The 18135-nt window shown below is 41.2% G+C and overlaps 3 protein-coding genes across 6 annotated transcripts in view; all 3 read right to left on the reverse strand.

Moving 5' to 3' along the window:
• Positions 1-9377, reverse strand: part of LOC117230500 (dopamine receptor 2) — an 82306-nt gene extending 72929 nt beyond the window's left edge. For 2 of the 3 annotated variants that reach the window (XM_033488047.1, XM_033488048.1), the window contains exons 1-2: positions 9157-9376; positions 7111-7742 (exon numbers count right to left, since the gene is read on the reverse strand). The gene's annotated coding sequence lies outside the window, so the exon portion shown is untranslated. Of the gene's footprint in view, positions 1-7110; positions 7743-9156 lie in introns of all 3 variants that reach the window. The other variant, XR_004492798.1, reaches the window with a different exon arrangement.
• A 3222-nt stretch (positions 9378-12599) lies between these two features.
• Positions 12600-15138, reverse strand: LOC117230556. Its single transcript, XM_033488138.1, has 4 exons — positions 15122-15138; positions 14792-14920; positions 14076-14269; positions 12600-12790 (listed from the first exon to the last, which is right to left on the reverse strand). The coding sequence occupies exons 1-4, from the start codon at positions 15136-15138 to the stop codon at positions 12651-12653; spliced, it is 480 nt and encodes a 159-aa protein (XP_033344029.1). The 3' UTR covers positions 12600-12650.
• A 313-nt stretch (positions 15139-15451) lies between these two features.
• LOC117230804 lies at positions 15452-17638 on the reverse strand. Of its 2 annotated transcripts, XM_033488592.1 has the most exons (5): positions 17532-17638; positions 17311-17364; positions 17153-17212; positions 15950-16142; positions 15548-15633 (listed from the first exon to the last, which is right to left on the reverse strand). In XM_033488592.1, the coding sequence occupies exons 1-4, from the start codon at positions 17546-17548 to the stop codon at positions 16013-16015; spliced, it is 261 nt and encodes an 86-aa protein (XP_033344483.1). In that variant the 5' UTR covers positions 17549-17638; the 3' UTR covers positions 15548-15633; positions 15950-16012. The 2 variants fall into 2 exon arrangements, with proteins under 2 accessions (XP_033344484.1, XP_033344483.1); XM_033488593.1 differs by lacking the exon at positions 15950-16142 and having other exon boundaries at positions 15452-15633; positions 17532-17630.
• Between the last annotated feature and the right edge of the window lie 497 nt (positions 17639-18135).

Below are 18135 nucleotides of genomic sequence, written 5' to 3' on the forward strand. Positions count from 1 at the left end.
GCTGCGAGCGAGATAGTTCCGCTGCAAACGATAAAGGGTTTCAAAATGGTTTCGTTAAGAGCCACGTGTTTTCCTGTATCCGCGTTGATCTCTCGATGTACGCTCCCATGGAATTTTCATGAGGATCGAGAACGGATTCAATCAACTAAACGTGCTCCCTCGGAGCTCGATTTTATCCATCGAACATCTTTTCTCTGTCCGTTTCCTCTTCCCGTATTGCCACCAGACGGAATAATTTATTTGACGAGTTTTCGGCCATCGAATCGATCCACGGGTTCAGACGCAACTTGGAAAAGGCGCCATACTATTCAATTGGCCAAAAGAATAGCCGAAAGAATGGTGCGGGTAAGCCGAAAGAAATCCCTCCGTTGTCGAGTTTTCCTCGAACGATACGTCGAAAGGAATCCCGAGATTAATTTAGTCGAGAAAACTTATAAAACACATGGACTTATGAAACCGTTTCCGTTCAAAGCTTCCAACGTGTGTACTTTGTCCCGTTGTTCCGTGATACGAGCCAGCTTGTGTAAGCCCTGTTTCACCGCTCATGTTAAAAGCTGCCCGTTCTGCGAACACGATCCACGCGAACCCTCTTGCTTTCACATTGTCGAATTATTCGTTATAAACATTTTACGTGAAGCAAACTGGAACCAGAATTTTTCTCCCTGCAGTGCGCTATACAGTTAATACACACAGCGAAACACTTTTCAAAACATATAAAAGGAGTAGCGATGGGACTAAGTTTCATATGTATTTATAAATCTGAACCAAATCGATGGTTCGTTTCATAGGGTTCGAACAGTACTCACGACGTGTATCTAATGGTTCGTTCATTCGTTAAACTTGCAAAGTACATATTCGGCCTCCACAAGCTCTTTTTGAACCTCAGAATCAGTATAGGAATCGTACTTTGATATTAGAATAAATCGAAATTCTTAGAAATACATGTAGATATTAATGGAGTTATGAGAATCAGAAAAGTACTATATATCCTATAAATTGTACAATAGTTTATCGTTTGTACTTACAACTATGTAGTAAACTAAATTATATTAACGGATCTCTCATTGATAACCAATTAAAATGATCTTAATAGAATGGAGAATTTTCGCTAAGTTGCTCATTCAGTTTCAAATCTATTCGACCAATATTCGATTCTACGAAGTGCTCACAGTGCTCACAGAATACTTGAAAGTCTTGTTCTTTTTTCTCTTGTAATTTTTATGATATTAACAGAGAATTCTAACGTAGTCGGCTAATGTTAAAATCTACTTGCGACGTACTTGAGCCCATCGCTAGTAACGACGGTTCTTTGTGTCCTTTCGTCGAAATGTCCGCGTAAATATTTCATAAAAACGCGCTTAGTAAATGCGTTTAGTAAAAATGTACGATAATGTAACTCTGAGGAGGGAAATTTTCAAACTCGCAACTAAAGAATACTTAGAACGTCTAACCCATGGAAAAAGGTACTTTGAAAAGTTTCAATGCGCTACAGGACTTGGCTTAAGCGTCTTTTCAAGGTAAGAGGAGATATTACAACGTTCTCTGCGTAATCCGACCGGCATAAAATTTCATGGTACCGCGATACGCGTTAGAAGAACCCGCGCTAAACTGCGCGTTCATTACTATGAATCCGTGTTATAGTAACAGAGCTGGCTAAGAATCAACGATTACTGGCTGTTAAGGGAACTGTTGAGGACAACGAGGGATCTACGAGCTGCTCAATTACGGCCGGTGCCAATTGAAAGATTGCCGGCTGATTGGTCAGCCGTTCCATGTAAACCGGAAGTCATGCAGTGTCAGTGGCCAGCCATCGGTTCGTCGTCGAGTGCCTTTTCTCTCGCCGCTGTACTGGTGGCCAGCTTCCGTTTCCGTTTCGATTTAGGCGAACGATTTAAAGTCGATCTCCGCATGCTGCAACTGTTGGGAAACTGGTGAATGAAGCACGCTTGGTTTTTCTCTCGACTAATGAAATACGATTCCCGATAAAGGGAATAACAGAATCGATCCAACGCAACGTTTGGTAACTTCGTTGGATATAGGGTGTCTGATACATCATAGTACATGGAATCGACAAGGTGAAAAAATAAATTGAAGAAATAAATCGAAAGTGTAGATGATATAAAATGGCGTTTTGTTTTCACACGACGCTTCCTTTCCAAGAAAATTAGGCGTTGCGAGTTTACAAATTTATCGAGTACACACGAACTCGGCTAATTGCGGACTGAACAGGGATGAACAATGCGTAGTCGAAAGATTATCATACGTGTGAAGTTTGTAACACAATTTGTTTTTTTTTTTTATTTTAAACCATGTTCGAGAACGTTGAATTCGAAAATTCGTCGAAAATGCATTCCATTTTCGTGAGAACGTGGCCCTGACCGAAGAAAATATTATTTTATATCTTTTACTTATTTTCACATACCGAATAACATCCTGCCAATTGTTCACTCGTATTCAGCCAGGAATTAAGTTCATCTCTTTCATCTTTTTCAAACACGACTTTCTTAAAAACAAACCATCGTATGGAAACATTCTATTCTATATTTCCAATTCCCTCCTCTCCTCTTGCCGATCATAACATGATTATTGCGACACCCTGTAGTCCTCTGTTTATCACGTGTGCATTTTATCGAGTTCCCATACATTCTGCTTGTTTCTTCGATAGCAAAACGACAGTGAAAGGAAGGATAGGAAAAACGAGGGAGTAAAAGCACAAGTGGCTGCAGTTCCCCTCGTGTCAGTGGAGATAGGAATTTCAAGTTGCGCACCGGAGAATCGTCCGTAAATCTGAACACGTTCCTGCGACCCGATTTTAAAGGGCGCTTATTCCAGAGATGATTATTGAAAGAACTCTCGAGGCAAAGTCAGTGAAACCTGGATTTTATTCAACTTTGCCCGAGCCTGATTTTGCGATGTTTCATGGAACGGAGGCAGATTGAATGTCGAATTTGTATATCTTTTCGATGCTTTTTATTACCCCAAATAGGAGAGTCTTTGATGAAAGAGCGAGATCGGTGAAAAAGCGTGTACAGTAAAGAGATAGGGTGGTATAGGGGCAAGGGAAATCCTGCTCTCTATAACTCACCGCCATTCGTTGCCATATGATCGTATTAGTACAGTAGCTTGCAAAAGTATTCGAACATTTAGCACAGAATTCTTGCTGGTATACACTACGTGCATCGTACAGAACTTTTTGAAATTTCCTTATCACTGCAACGAGACAAGGCTGTTCGCGATTATGATAGTATAATTTGGAAGCAACCCGAAAATGTACGTAAAAATTACATGTACATACTTGATAGAAGATTAGTATACAGCATGGATAGTAGTTTTAAACATACACCGAGTTCTAAAGATAGTTACATTAATATGGTGGATAATTAGCTATTGAAATATTTGATCTTCTCAAAGTATGTGTTTCAAACAGCTATCTTGTAATTCCTATATACATTTTCAAATTTGTTTGGAATTTTATCAATACAAATACCGTAATCATGACTCGCGATGCAATGCTTATGAGATTTCAAAATGTTGTGTAGAATATACGCGTAAAAAATGTATATGAGCGCGCGAATGCCTTCGTTAGCCATAACATACGCGTCATATCTCAATTTTGGATAAGAACAACATTGTGATCGATTAGGCGTTTCCTTGATAACCCTTCATATCAGACCAGCAAGTATATACGTTTCCAGATTTGATTCAAAATTATCTCGTGTAATACATATTCATGAAAATATTCTCTGCTAGTGTTCGAATATTTTCGTACGACACTGTATATGTGACACTTCCGGCCAAAACGCGTACTTATTTTCATGATTGTATTAACTCTAGCAGAAATAATCAATCAGACCCGCATTCCTTTGCCTAGCCATGCCGTCATCTCTGCAAATACAGCCGCGTAAGGGAAATCGTACCGTTTAGTGTCAGACACGCCGTGCGCTCGATTCGGAACTTTGCTCCTCTGTAATTTTTCACGATGCTCGAAAAATTGTTTCGAACGGAAGTTGCACGGATTAACAGAAGCTCGGGAATTATATGGAAATATAACCGCAGTTTTAACTTTGGGAAGTTTGTAGCTGCAATTTCAGGGAAACGACACAAAGGGAACGAAGAGGGAATACGTGATTTATTTCGTTGACGCGCGTTTCCAATTTCACGGCGAACGATGTATTCGAGCTTATCGTTTCCAAGGATGATTCCAAAGTTAATTTAAAATTTTCTCTGCTTTCAATTTCGGTCTTACGTTTCTCATGCTGCACGCACAAATTATCCCCCGCTGCCTTATGCTAATGCGGCCGAGGAATAAACTCTCGAAACGGGATCCTTAGGAATATTAAACGGAAGATTAGAACGATAAATCAACCGAGTCATTGGGAAGTGAACGTTCTTCCGTCTCTAGAGCGCAAACCAGAATGAATCATACGATTTCGTTAATTGACAGTCACGCCAAACTGATAACTGACCGGAGAGCTGAAATTATTACGACGCTACTCGTCGTCGGATTCGCGAGATGATCCTCGTTAATTCACCTGACGCGAGATGAATTATTTGGACGAGAAGTCAGGATTTTTATCCGCGCTCCATCCCGCGCCGTCATATTTCATCGTTTCTCGACACCCGCAGGAAGTAGAAGGGTGGCGAACCAAGTAACCCAAGAACACTGGTTACGCAGTCGCACCGGCATGTTTATTAACAGCAATTATCCTCAATTACGCGTAGTTAATTGAAAGTGCCATTACGATCTGGTTGCTCCTAGCGAAATTGGTACGATGTATTAAAAACATTCTCTTAAATATTCCTTTGAGAAAGCAACGAAAGAGTACAGGGTGAACCATAAATACATGTCTATATTTCAGGGGGTGAATTTACACGTTAAAATAAGTCAAAAGCGTCTTATGGACATATGAATGGAATTGATATATTTGGCCGACGAAGAATTTCCGTCGCGAATATCTCATACGGGTATATGAATCTCCATAGAGGATGAAAAAAAAGCGAAACGCGTCAATGTTGATTATTAACAGTTCGAAAAACGGCCGCCTGGATAACATAAATCTACGGTGACTCAAATTTTGGTTCTCCCTCGGCGGCGTGTTTGCTCCCTGCAACGAGCTGCGTGTATGTAGTACGCTTTATCGGGCGTCGAATGAGCCACAGGACCTTGTAAACTCGGGATCTCCGGCACTACGAGGCATCGGGACCGGCTAATCTCGCTGTTTGCCAGCCAGAAAATTTCACCATCCCAGAGATGAGCGGAAATTTTGCTATGAATTTGCAGGTTCTACGGATACATTTGCACTGTGAGAACTGTTTCGACATTTACGTTATATGAGTACGTATATATAATATACAAGTAGAATCTCGTTTATAAGCATCAGGACATTGGGCTTCATATGAGATATGTTAATTATGATTTAGCATTAAAAATGTATAAAAATACGCTGCACAAAAGGAAGTCACTGTTACGAACGATTTTATCGTATCGGACAAACAAACCGAACTAAAGGATTTTATAAAGTCGAAAAATTGATATGATATATTCGTACGATTTTATAATAAAAATTGGCTTTGAAACTGTCGCTAAAAAAATCAAGATTGTATTAAAGGAATACATTTGCAACACTTGCGACAGAAACACGATGCATTAAGAATTATACGTATTAGTTGCCACAGACTCGTAATATAAACCTTGTTGAGAAAATTTTGTACGAATCAGAAGCGACATTCGGAGAAGTTTAATAAACAAGAGTTAAATAAGGAAAAATACGATAGAAAGATTAATAATACGACTGCCAGAGTTGATTAACTGAGTGTTTCACGAGAGAGGATCAACGAAAGGCAGCACACGGAAAATTTCGCGTATCGAACGTCGTCATATGTCACGAAATTATTAATATTTATTTCCTATAAAAAGTTGAGAGTATGTATCTTCCCTGCTTGGTACTAGAAATGGTAGAAACCTTGACGACAAAGAAGTGATTAATCTTCAAATTGTTAATTCCGAATTCTTCGCCATTTTATTACACTGTCATCGAGATAAAATAACGATCCAGAAACATAGTGGATATAAATGAGAAGAAATTTTAACGTACTACAGATAAGCATAAGATTTTTATAACATCGAATATATGAATTCTTTATGTATCTTAAGATTCCATAATCTTTACCTATATTTTCGTAAGATTTCAAGCAAGATAAGGATTTTAAAAAATTTCAATAATTCCCAACTATTTCTCGGGTTGATCTTACATTTTGCAAGAGGTCTAATATTTAGAAACGGTGGTGAATATTTACAGCAAATTCTGTTGAGAAATTATTGTTGAATGGATCTTTGTGCACGAGATTCCCTTAACCCGATTGGCGCTACGCCCACGATATTAGACTGATCCAAGCTAATGGAACCACGAAAACGATTTTCCCTATCGCTTCGTTATCAACGCTATCGTCGCAAAAAATCTGGAACGTCACCCTCAAGAGCACTCGTCGGTATGAAGCGTAAAAGATAGCATTCCTCTGTTTGGTGCGGCGAGCTTCTCCTCTCTCACGTGATTCACAGGCTTCGCGTTTCCTATCGGTTCCCCAATTCTTGGATAAAAGCCCCTGTCTCCTTTGCATAATGCAGTATAGGACCGAGACCACCGATAAAGATAGAATTATGCAAAGAAATAAAGTTGTTTATCCAATATAATCTAGCCCGGAGATAATACATCGCGATCGAACAGAGAACATGTCATTTAGCGTTAAATCGTGTTTCGCTAATCAACACGGTGTGATCTATGTAGTTTAACTCCGTATGATTTTCTACCCTTTCAATGGCGTGGAATAGGGTGCGAATTCTCATTGAAATTCATCGGCAAGGGTTTCGACCAAAGCGAAACGAGCCATCGTTGGGGAAAAATGTCGTCGCGCCGCAAAGGGTTAACGGCACGCGAATAATTCAGAGACTCCCTTGAACGATTCGCGTGAACCTCTGATCGAGGATAATCACGCAACGACAACGATCCGCGACGCACGAGAACGTGCAATGAATGTTATCGCAAAGTATCGGAAACCGAAAGTGAGAGAGCGTAAAGGAGAGAACCGGCTGAGAAAAAAAGATATTCTTACCTGACGTTAGAATCCCATGCACGCGTTTACAGCTTCGCTCAGCGTACAGAGCCTTCCGTGTGGTAGCCAGCAGCCGTTACTTCTGCCACACGGATTTATCGTTCCTTAGGGTCCAATTAAGAGACTCACAATTAAACCCGAAAATAATTCAGTCCAGGCTAATCGGTCCTCCCATCCGTGGATACGTTCAATTTGGAACAGTTTACTTAGCACAGAGAAAACGCTAGCACTGCAGTCACCGTAAATGGATGATCCTTAATTAACACGTGAAACCGGCTGCATACATCCGCGTTCCGGTTTACTCTTCTCCCATGGTCGATCATTCACCAGAATAACGCGATAAACGAGAAACTGAATCAGCGTCTTGATTCGGCGATTAAATACACCATGTATAAACCCGTATAAGCCCCGTAAGGGATCGTTCCTCGGAGAGACAAGCGGAAAGAGCTTCACCACGAACAGAACGAAGCTTCTTTCTCTTCCGTGATATCGATCGTAGCCAATCGATGCCTCCACGTTCGAAACAGTTTCGTGCTTCTCCCTCGATATTTTCCTTGTTCAGCGTCTCGTGCGTTTTCCCTTCCTCTTCCCGACCGGTTCGTTGAACGATGCGTCGCGAACGTTTGTCCCCCCTTTAACAAACGTCGAATATTATGGAACGTGCGTGTTCGATCGGACGAACAACGAAACGACGAGCAGGGGATGGAAGGTGAAAAGGACGATTCTCTTTCATGGGAGGTGGGGGCAGGAATAAGAATGCGTTCTCGATATAAAGGCGCGCCAGGGACTTGTTTCGAACGGAAACGAACGAGGGACGGAAGGAAATGTCCGGATTATCCGTCGACAAGATTCAGCTGGAAAATTCAGAGCGCGCGCGTCTGTTTCGGGTCTCGATCGGTCGCGCGCGCGACTCGCACGAGCAACGCTCCTACGCGCCGTTCCACGCCGGCAATCTTCGAAAGATAATTGACGTAAAGCTCGGGGAGAGGCAATTTTAGCCGCGTACCGGGGATTCCTTCGGGTAAATAGGATCCCACGAAAGGATGGCGGCGACGTTTACCCTTTTCAAGCTTAAGAAAGCTGATTCTCCGGGCGGTCGTTCCACAAAGCCCAGGTCCCGGCTTGGGAATCGAGGAAACAGAGTTTCTCGTTAACGAAGTTTAGCTATTTTGACGGCAAGCGGCGATACCGGTCGGTTTCGAATTGATCTGTTTTTTCTTTCTTTTAGTTTCTTTCGAACGCATCGTAGGCGGGTTAATTGGATGGCTAGCAAGAGTTTCCTCCTTCTCCCCCTCTCCCTCCCCCTGCCCCTCTCCTCCCCGAATTTCCGAACGATTCGTTTCATCAACTTATACCAGATCTATGTTCAATTCGATCCGGCGTTTACCTCTTCGATAGAAACTCCACCGGAAGAATCTTTGATCCATTTATTGGCTTCGCCTCTGAACAAATCCTCCGACCCTCTTCGCAAGCGGAACGCCTCGTATAACGAGAAAACAACGGAATTTCGCAGGCAAGTGGAAAACTTTTAATTAATCGAGGTTCGATCGCCGTTTACCGATAGATCGACCGGAATACAAGATACGTGTCCCTGTGTAAAACGAGCCTCGAGTTCTCGTTAAAATCGCCGGGGACAGCTATCAGACACCGTTGAACACTGACAGAAACTTTAATTCCTTCAAAGACCGAAGTATAAGTAGCTAACGAACCGCCAACCGCCGGTGACTCGTTAACGATTAATACTTAATGAACAGCCGTGGTCGTGTCCTCGAGTAACGTACCCTCGTCGACTCGAAACTCGCACGCGCGCGGGCTAATTTCCACCAATCTACCGGAAGAGTAAATTTACGTCTCGACAAACCGACTAACTACGATTCCAACAGATCGTCGTATGCAATTTGCAAGACGATGTTGATAACGGTCTATTTGTTTGCAATTAACGAAGTGGCACTAACATTCGCAACGGGCTCGTAACGAAAAGGTCGATCCGTTGGATGGCTAATTAACTTCGAAGGTTGCTCACTTCGTATCGGAGAAGTTGCAAACCTGATAGCTTCCTTCCAGAAACACTTCTCCGGTAAGTTTTCCTACTTGCAACTTCCTCTGGAACAAAGGCATCTATCGTGCTTCAGCAGAAACGAGTGTCTTTCGAAAGTTTCTTCTCCTCTTCGAGGGGAACACTGAATCGGGACGTCGAACGAAACACGGAGACACGTGTATAGACATTAGCACTTCGAAGACGCGTTAATTACCGTGTAACTGTGGCACACGCCGGTTCCGGTGACTCAAAGTTGTCTTCCTCTGTACGACACGCACTTACGGTGGCCCTACGCTTCGCTGAATCTCGTCGACGAACGGAACGTCAGGATCGTCGTGCTCGTCGTCGTGATCCTTTCGTTGCCGTCGTCATTGTCGGGGGGCCCGTACGAGCGATAGAGGATCATGATACCAAGAGACAACTTCCGGAGATACGGATGAACGCGCGATACAGGAACTCCTTCGAAAACTACTCTTCACAGGTATACTTTCACGGTTAATTGTAGTAAGAAACAAAAATGTAAAAGAATCAATGGAGAGACATAGAGACAGAGAGGGAGAGGGAAAGAAAGAGAGAGCTGGCCACTCGCGATTCTCGTCCTCGAGGGCGCCGGGACGTGTTTCGCGGTTTGAGAGGAGCGGACTGGTGCCGCCGCGTGGCCCCAAACCTCTGTTCCCGTAGCGCGTGCGCTCCGCATTCAACGGCACCCTCGCCGCGACGCCCTTCCGATGCTCACGCACTTCTACCTACGTCCAGCCACTGTGCACAATCGTTGTGCACCGTTCGCAACTGCACGCATCCGCTTCGCACACGCTCTTATCATTCGATTTATCTAGCAACGACGTTTAAAATTTCGGATTCGGCGAGTTCAGGATGGTCAATGGATTTTTCTCGATTTCAAGGGAGTATTGTTTCGATAGACGGAGGATAATAGCAGTGGTTGCATAAAGCATGAAGCTTCGAAGCAAATTGAAGCTGTCGCGACAGTCTGTGGCGGGAATCAAGAGCGAAAGCTTAAAGTATGTCTGGCAGAGATAGCGGGTATTTCGCCGAGAATGCTGGTCTTGCGGTCTTCCCCCAGCTCCACAGCGACCCAACGTGACGCGTGTTTCCCCGACTAGCAAATTAGAAAATCAAATGCGATGATTCCGGATTCCCGACTACGAGGCGAAAGTGGGCGATGCATCGGAATATGGAAGAAGGTTGAAAGATCTGGCGAAAATGCGACACGTATGACGTCTTGTTTGCAGGAGATACGTCTTGCGAGTTGCTGTACGATCGCCAGTCGTTACTTTGGCCCAGTTTCCACATATTTTGGAGTCGATAAAAGGGTCTTGTGCTTTGATGAATGGACGGCGGATGAATTGGGGCATAGCTTTGAGTGAATCTCGCCGAATGAGGAAGGTGACATCGCTTGATGATTAATTCTAGCTTCGTTAAAAATGAACACACGTCGACTTGCAGCCGAACAAAAACGTTCAGTTTACTTTAACTTCGCTTTATGTAGAGGGCAAGAAAGGAAGGCTGTAAGAAAGGTGAATCATTTGCTTGGTTAACCTACGTTCGCGTTTATTACATTTAATTTCAGCTTTGTTAGGGAAAAACACGCGAAAGATTGTGGCGGAACGAAATTTTTCGTTTTTGGTTTTTCGTTTTTCTTTTTCGTTTCATGTATAAACCGAGAAATGAAAGCTGTACGAAAGGTGAATCATTTGTTCAGTTAAACCACGTTTGAGTTTATTACATTTAATTCTAGCTTCGTTAAGGAAAAACACGTGACAAATTCTTTTCACTCGTTTTATTTTATATAGAGGCCAAAGGAAACATAGGACTAAAATATGTGTATCGCTTATTTAATTAGCCCACATATAGTTCGCTATAATTGTTACACTATATCTACGCCTAGTTTTATCAAGGATGTACACACGTCGATGGACGCACAAAAATGTTAGTTTCTCTTTGGTTTTATGTATCTAGACGAAAGGCCAAGAAAAGTATAGGCAAGACGGATCATTTGCTCAGTTAACCCATGTTCATGTTCGCTATACAATTATGAAGCGCCTACTGCTTTACGACAGCTATTACGATCATTTTACGTCATCGTTATCCTTTACGCGGCTATTTGCCTCGTTAGAAGATTCCAGAAAAAATTTATGGAGCGCATCGAGGGATATCGAAACCGAAACGTTTCCTTGTTAGCGTTTCATCAGATCCTTTGTCGCGACCGTTTCGCAGATCGTGCATAACAATATGGCCAACGCTAATATATTTTTAACTCTCTGCAGTCAGAATGCCAGCTAACGTGATTTATTTGATCCAAGAAACGTTGGTACAAATAAGCCGCTTATTCGCCAAATCGGTTAACTCCGTGAAAGAAAATGTGAAGAAAGTCGGAAAAATTATACAAGATAAGCATCGATCAAAGTGCCTTGGCGTTAAAATATAAAAGATATCCGAAAGTGGAGTTAGAATCAGTTTGATCTGTGAACAGTTCAGATATAGTTGATCGTGAAAGTATATGAATACGTATAGAAAGTTTTCATACAAATGGTGGAATGCCAAATATGCTGGCACGATTTTTTCGGTTAGGAAGATATCCAGTTTATTAAGCACGAACGTTGTATTCAAAAATATCTCGTTTCATCTCCAAGATATTGTCGTGTGATCGATTCATGTAACTTTTTTTGCGTTATATTGAGGAAGAAATCAAGCATGAAATAGGAAGACGAGGCCAAGGATTCTGATAATCAGCGACCTTTTTGATTCACTCCGCATTTAGAAACTCATAAAACAATTCGTTCTACGAAGAGATTTATCAATATCAACATCTACAGCGAAATTCAGAGAGTGAATTTCTTTTTGTAATTACTCTTTCAAGTAATCATACAGGCATAGATTGTTTCCGAAGATATCAGACCTTAAAATATTATATTTTAGAATTATGAAATGTAAACCTAACGCGATAACGTTTCTTGACCATAGAAAACAAACGATCGTAAATCTTTTCCTCGTGAATTCATTTTTGAATTAGCAAGTTGATGGAAAGTAATGTTACAATACCCCTAAATGGAAGCAGTTGCAACATTGAACAAACGGCAAACGCTCGAACAAGAGGTCATAAAATAATTCAGCCCGCAGCGAAGTTAACAGCTACTACAAATATAATTATTCATTCCTTCTAATACATCCTTTGTTCTTTAACTTCCACGAAACAATTGCTTTTTACCTTGCAATAATCGTTTAACTTTATACTCGCGAAACAATGGAGAACGGAATCAATTTATTTCATTTTATCCCTAGGGAAATTTTATTTCGCCCCTCAAAGTATACATGCGAAGTAGGGAGCCAAAGAGGAAGTTTCGCGTTTCACAAAGAAATAATAATCGTTGTTGGGAATTTTTTGTTGGAATTTAACCACGTCACTTGTCATTTTGGAGGTTTTGTCTCGTCGAGGAACGAGGTGGTGCTCATTTAATCAAGATTCTCAGTCGAGGCTAATTCCTTATCGCTCCGATTGCCTCGGTGTCGACTCGTTTACGTCCGGTTGGCCTGTGCATTCGGAATCTTGGCAGTCGCCTCCGAAACACATAGGTAGCTTCTCCTTGCGCGTAGGACACGGCACTCTGTCTGGCATCATGGCGCCTGATAAGAAAAATTGTTTAGACTATCGTAGGAGTGTTGAAATTCAGAATGGCTTTTACTCGATATATTATAGTAATAGTATAGCGTATAGGGAATATCTGTCATATATGGGAATAGATTGTTTATTTATATATTGTTGCGCCACATATCTGGCTATTTACGTGTATATCGAACCTATTAACTTTGATTATTTTAATTGGACCTATCTATCGGGTCTTTTACCATTGACTATTTTAACTGCGGCTATTTTACTTGTTTATTTATTCTGACGGTACGTTTTCTATTACGGCGTTGAGCATATAAATTCTTTACAGTCCAACGTTCCAGACGAGGATCGATCATTTTCTAGCGGTGTGTCAGGTTTTATCCCATTCTTCTGTAAGTGCCCTTATGAACAGGTGTCACTCGTTATTCGTACGAATTCCCACTTTCACTCTACATATATACAGCTGCTATGTATAATTCAAAGAATTCCTTTCTCACTGATCGATCGTCATCGTCACTGATACGATTTGGTTAATACGATGAAAAAGGCGGACCGAGATTAATCGATTGGCGATTCGACGAGGTTGCAGTTAACTCAGCCGGCTCGATACTCTGCGTAAATCGATTCCGGTTCCTTCAAGCTTTTGTCGAATTGGCTCGGACCTCGTGATGATTCGCGTAACTCCATTATCCTGGTGGCTAACTCGCGAACAGCTTGTTCAAAAGCTCGTTTGAATTAACATCTTGGCATCGGCGTCGACGAGCCTATCGGAGTTGCATAGCGCGCGAATTAATTCCTCCCTTTCCGGTGCTCCGATGTTATCGCTACGACGTTCCGTGGGCAAACTTAAACAGCCTCGAGCTTTCTCCGTGGGAATACAAAAGAAGCTGAGAAAACTTTCGACTCCGGCTGAAAGATTCCACAGTTGATTTTAATTGTAAAAAGGGATGAGAACGAAAATGTATGTTTGAAGTGGCAGACCGGCGACCCAGAAACTTCGTTTCTTCTCCAAGAAACCGAGTCAGAGTTCCTTGTACGTTCTCTGAGAATTGCAGACAATTTTTAATACTAAGTCTTTGATCCTTATAAAACCAGGTCCTTCGCAAAAAGACGACGTGAACGTAAGGGAAAAGCTAATTTCCCCTTGGGTCTACCTGCGAACTATCCCTCTAGAAGGTCGTCTCCGAAAACGACGAAATGCTCAATTAGGAACACGATTTTGGCCGACGATTCCTCCGAATTTCGGCCAGAGAGACCGGGCATTAACGGTGAATTTGTTGCAAATGTTACGACACTTACCGGGCGTTCCGACGGGATAACTCGCTATCGCCGGCTGGCCATAATCGTAGCCATAAGTGGGCACAGGTTTTTCAACCGGTCGATACCGAGTTTCCGATTCAGGGGCGCAGCAGTTTCCAACGCGATTGCAGCACACTCCATCGCAGCAGGTCCGCCTCCATGAACAGCAACTTCTGCTGGTGACATCGGACGGCCTATCGTAAATAGCGAATGTTTCTATTATCTAGGAACCAGTTTTTCCACGTGGAAATGTCACCCAGTATGGAAACATTCTACGTAAAATTCGTTTTGCGAGGGAACTTAGAAAGAATTGGGGCGCTTATGACGAAAACGACCCTTGTCAAAGTTGTGGATTTTTTTATGTAAATTATAATGCGTTATAGTAGAAAGAAACGAGATGAACAACATGCGGAATCCGTGTTATGAAAAATGATCCATGACCTGAGTTATCGTGAGAATGAAAATTCTCGTGCGTTTCTTTCTGTGTTCGAACAGGTAAAAAGGTAGGATCTAAATAGCGGTTTGTTTCATAGTTTGAACGTTGTAAATACTTCGTTTTGGATATTTTATATATTTTTCCGTATTACGTTCATCCTATACATGTTTGAGTATTTCAATTTTTCACGAACGTATAAGCATCCACATTCTGCGATAAAAATTAGATCAAGGATCACTTTTGTTAGGAACCCTCCAATTGTAAGGAGAAGTAATCTCACGATCGAGGTGCCATGTTATTTCGTGGTGGCATCACGCTATTTCTTGGTGGTGTCACGCTGCTGATAGTTGGTCTGTCCCTTTCATAATATCTCGTGGTATCCGCCCCTTCAAGCAGCGGTTTGAAAGTTCTGAAAGTTTAAAAACGATTTACGATTTTCCAACGGTATGACACATCGTAAAAATCGTCAATTTGGAAACATTTATTAAAAATTAATTCTAAGTTTAAAAGTCCGAGGGCACGAGTAATAATGAAATAAATCAAACAAAATGATCGCGGCGCGCTCCTCTACCAAATCGCCCATATAGTTTATAAAAGAAATAAAGTATACCTGCAGTGGTCACACATTATACTGGAAGAATTTGGAGGTTCCGTAAAATCTCAATGACGCGTGCTGCCGGATAATTTCGATAGTAGTTGACTGCGTATGTTTGTACAAATTCATATTTTTATTAACTATAACTATAGAATTTAGACATATATATATCACTTCACTTTAGATACTTTATACATTTTTACATATTGCTTCTATTATGTTTAATTTTCTATCTTCCAATTTTCCACACATGCATAAAAATCCCCAGTCTACTCATGCGTACAAGGTTAAGCTTCCATAGTAACAAAGATGCAAATAATCGTAAATACATATATCGAAGCATCGTTTATTGTTGAAGAAGTGATATTACATTGGTCGGTATAGAGACTCGGAATTTTTTTTATTTATCTACAGGGAGATATCATTTACGATCTGCGCAACATTTCGAGGGAGCTTCCGGTTCCTTCTGCTTCGCTTTATCCTTGCAACAGCCGGACATGCAACACCCACCGGCTGCCTCTCTCGCTCTGAAAAACGACACGAATTTGCATCTTATTTCCCTAGGAATGGTAGAATTCGTAAAGTCAAAAGATGTCCTAATTCCAATAAATTCGCAGTAAACCTCCCCCGCTGTTTTTTATGCTACGGTTTCGCTTACCCGACATTTTCGAATTGCGAAAGTATATTTATAGTTTGTTACGTGAAGTACTTTCTGTCGATTCGTGTATCCGGGTGGAAAAAATTTACGATGGTGCGTCGCGTAAATTCAATGATTCCCTTTGGAACTATTACCGTGTACCTATATGGCCGCCGAGCCCGTCGCTTAACGCTTATAATGTTTACCGGTTGGCTCTTCCCCTCTGAAGCCAGCTCTTTCTTAAAGGCTTCCTTAGGAAGAAAACTCGGTTAGTTTTCTTGGCCACAGCATAATTTCTCCTTCGGTGGTGGCGATATACCTCCGGTACAACACCCTCCTTCCTCCTGCGGTCCCGCGCAACATTTAGCTCCGCAACATCCGCCGATTGTCTTTTTCTCTCTGCACATTCAGTCGGGTAATTCGATTAAACGCACGACTTAAGTGTCCGATTAAACCACCGCTCTGCTGCCCCAAACTTCATTCTGTTTTTTAACCTATTTCATTCTTAAGATTCTAGATCTTATCTTTTTTTTTTTTTTTTTGTTTTGTTCCTTCATCTTTAATTTTCTCATGCTGGCGGCCATACAGGAAGTATTCATATAATATCGGAAGTACGATAAAATGTTGAAAATACTAATGGCTGCAATAACGATTAATAAATGAGACTTTCGATAGCCGAACTAATCAATTTCGTTTTACACGAAGACCTTAATTTTAGTAATCAGGTACATAATTAATATTCAACGTTTTAGCGATTTAATCGAAGGACTTGTTTCCAATAATGTAAGCGATACAAATAATTGGAAATTTCAAGCCATATTTTGCAAGATAATGTTTGTAATTGTCATCTTTCTGTGCGTTTCAACTTATGAAGTTAATCAGCGTGGCTCCTGAGCGTATAAAATACTAACAGGTTGCGGATGTTTATGCAAATTCTTGTGGAGAATATGGAAATAGTAATGGAATAATAATAATTTTAAAAAATGGGACCTGAATAGAGGTTTCTTTCGCTTGATATTTCATACCACAAAAGTGTACATTTCAAAAATGTTACGATTCAACATAATTCAACCATGTGCTAGAAAAACATCAAAACCGCAGTATCAGAGGGAAATTTCAAAAACTACGAAAATAATGTTCGATCATTGGTTGCAACGATGTATTCTTTTCGTGAACATTGTATGGAAAAAAGTAATTTTTTATAAGCTCCCAAATAAATTTTCGTTTTTGTTGAAAAGCTCGTTTGAGTTGTGTCACGTTTGAAATATAGTACACGCGAGATATATATTCGTATTATTTATATTCCGTACATTTCTACATCTCTAAATTTTCCATAAACACTCGCATTCTAGCAATAGCTACATTTTAAAAACTATTAAGGATGTTAATAGAAAATATAGACATCGTACTTCTTCGAGCAACATCCACCGAAATCCTTTTCCTTGGCCTCGCCGTTCTTCTTCTCGCCGCTGTGAACGTAACACACGAAAGTTTATTGCAACACGGAACTTTTGAACGATCAAGGAATCTTAGAGAGGTATATATATATATATATATATATACTAACTGATCGCATTTGCACGTCACTTGTCCTGCGTATCCCTTTTGGCTCGTAACTTTTCTGTAGGACGAAAACAGGCTGCTTAACTTTTTAGTTTTTACGCATTAAGTGGCTCTAAACAAATTCTGTCATTCTTAGAAATTCAGAATGCAAGATAAGAGCCGGCATTGCTCGTTAAATCACCCTAATAGGTTTACAATCATTTTTCGATTAATTTCGAGACTTACGCGCAATGATCGCACATGATGGATTCGTTTGGTTTTCAAGACAAACTAAAGAAGACGAAGAATTTGTGGAATAAGCCGCGAATTTTGAAGGTTTTGCGCGAAAAAGTCCAACCGGAGATCGTAATACGAACAAACGCACTGCCGATCGAGCCTCTTCATCTTTTTCTGTTGGCAATCTGCTCGCCAATTGGCAGCCGCTCGATTTCGTCTCGGGTCACGTGCTCCACTCGAACGAACCTCCGCAATCAATTCAATTAAAATTGTCACACAGCGAAAAATTTGTATTGCTAAGCAAATACATCGTATGCGTTTCACGGAAATCAGTTACCTCGAAATAAGAGGCAATCACATTTACCATATGTCATATTTTGCCTTCGAATACGGGGGAAAAATGCATTTTGTCGAATCGATATAAAAATCGATGATCTTTCTCGAGGTCTCAAAATATGTAAATGATGAAAGAGAATCATTGAATGGCGGTACGTGGAGTTGTCGTTGAACCATGCAACGACGTACTTGAATCAATTTTCGGTATTATTGGGACGGTTCTGTGTATGCACGAACCGGTTGGTGAAGTATAGTTCTCGAGGATCTTGCGGTGCAT

This window comes from Bombus vosnesenskii, unplaced genomic scaffold, assembly GCF_011952255.1.
Source record: "Bombus vosnesenskii isolate JDL3184/JDL3185 unplaced genomic scaffold, Bvos_JDL3184-5_v1.1 scf7180000013267, whole genome shotgun sequence".
NCBI lineage: Eukaryota > Metazoa > Arthropoda > Insecta > Hymenoptera > Apidae > Bombus > Bombus vosnesenskii.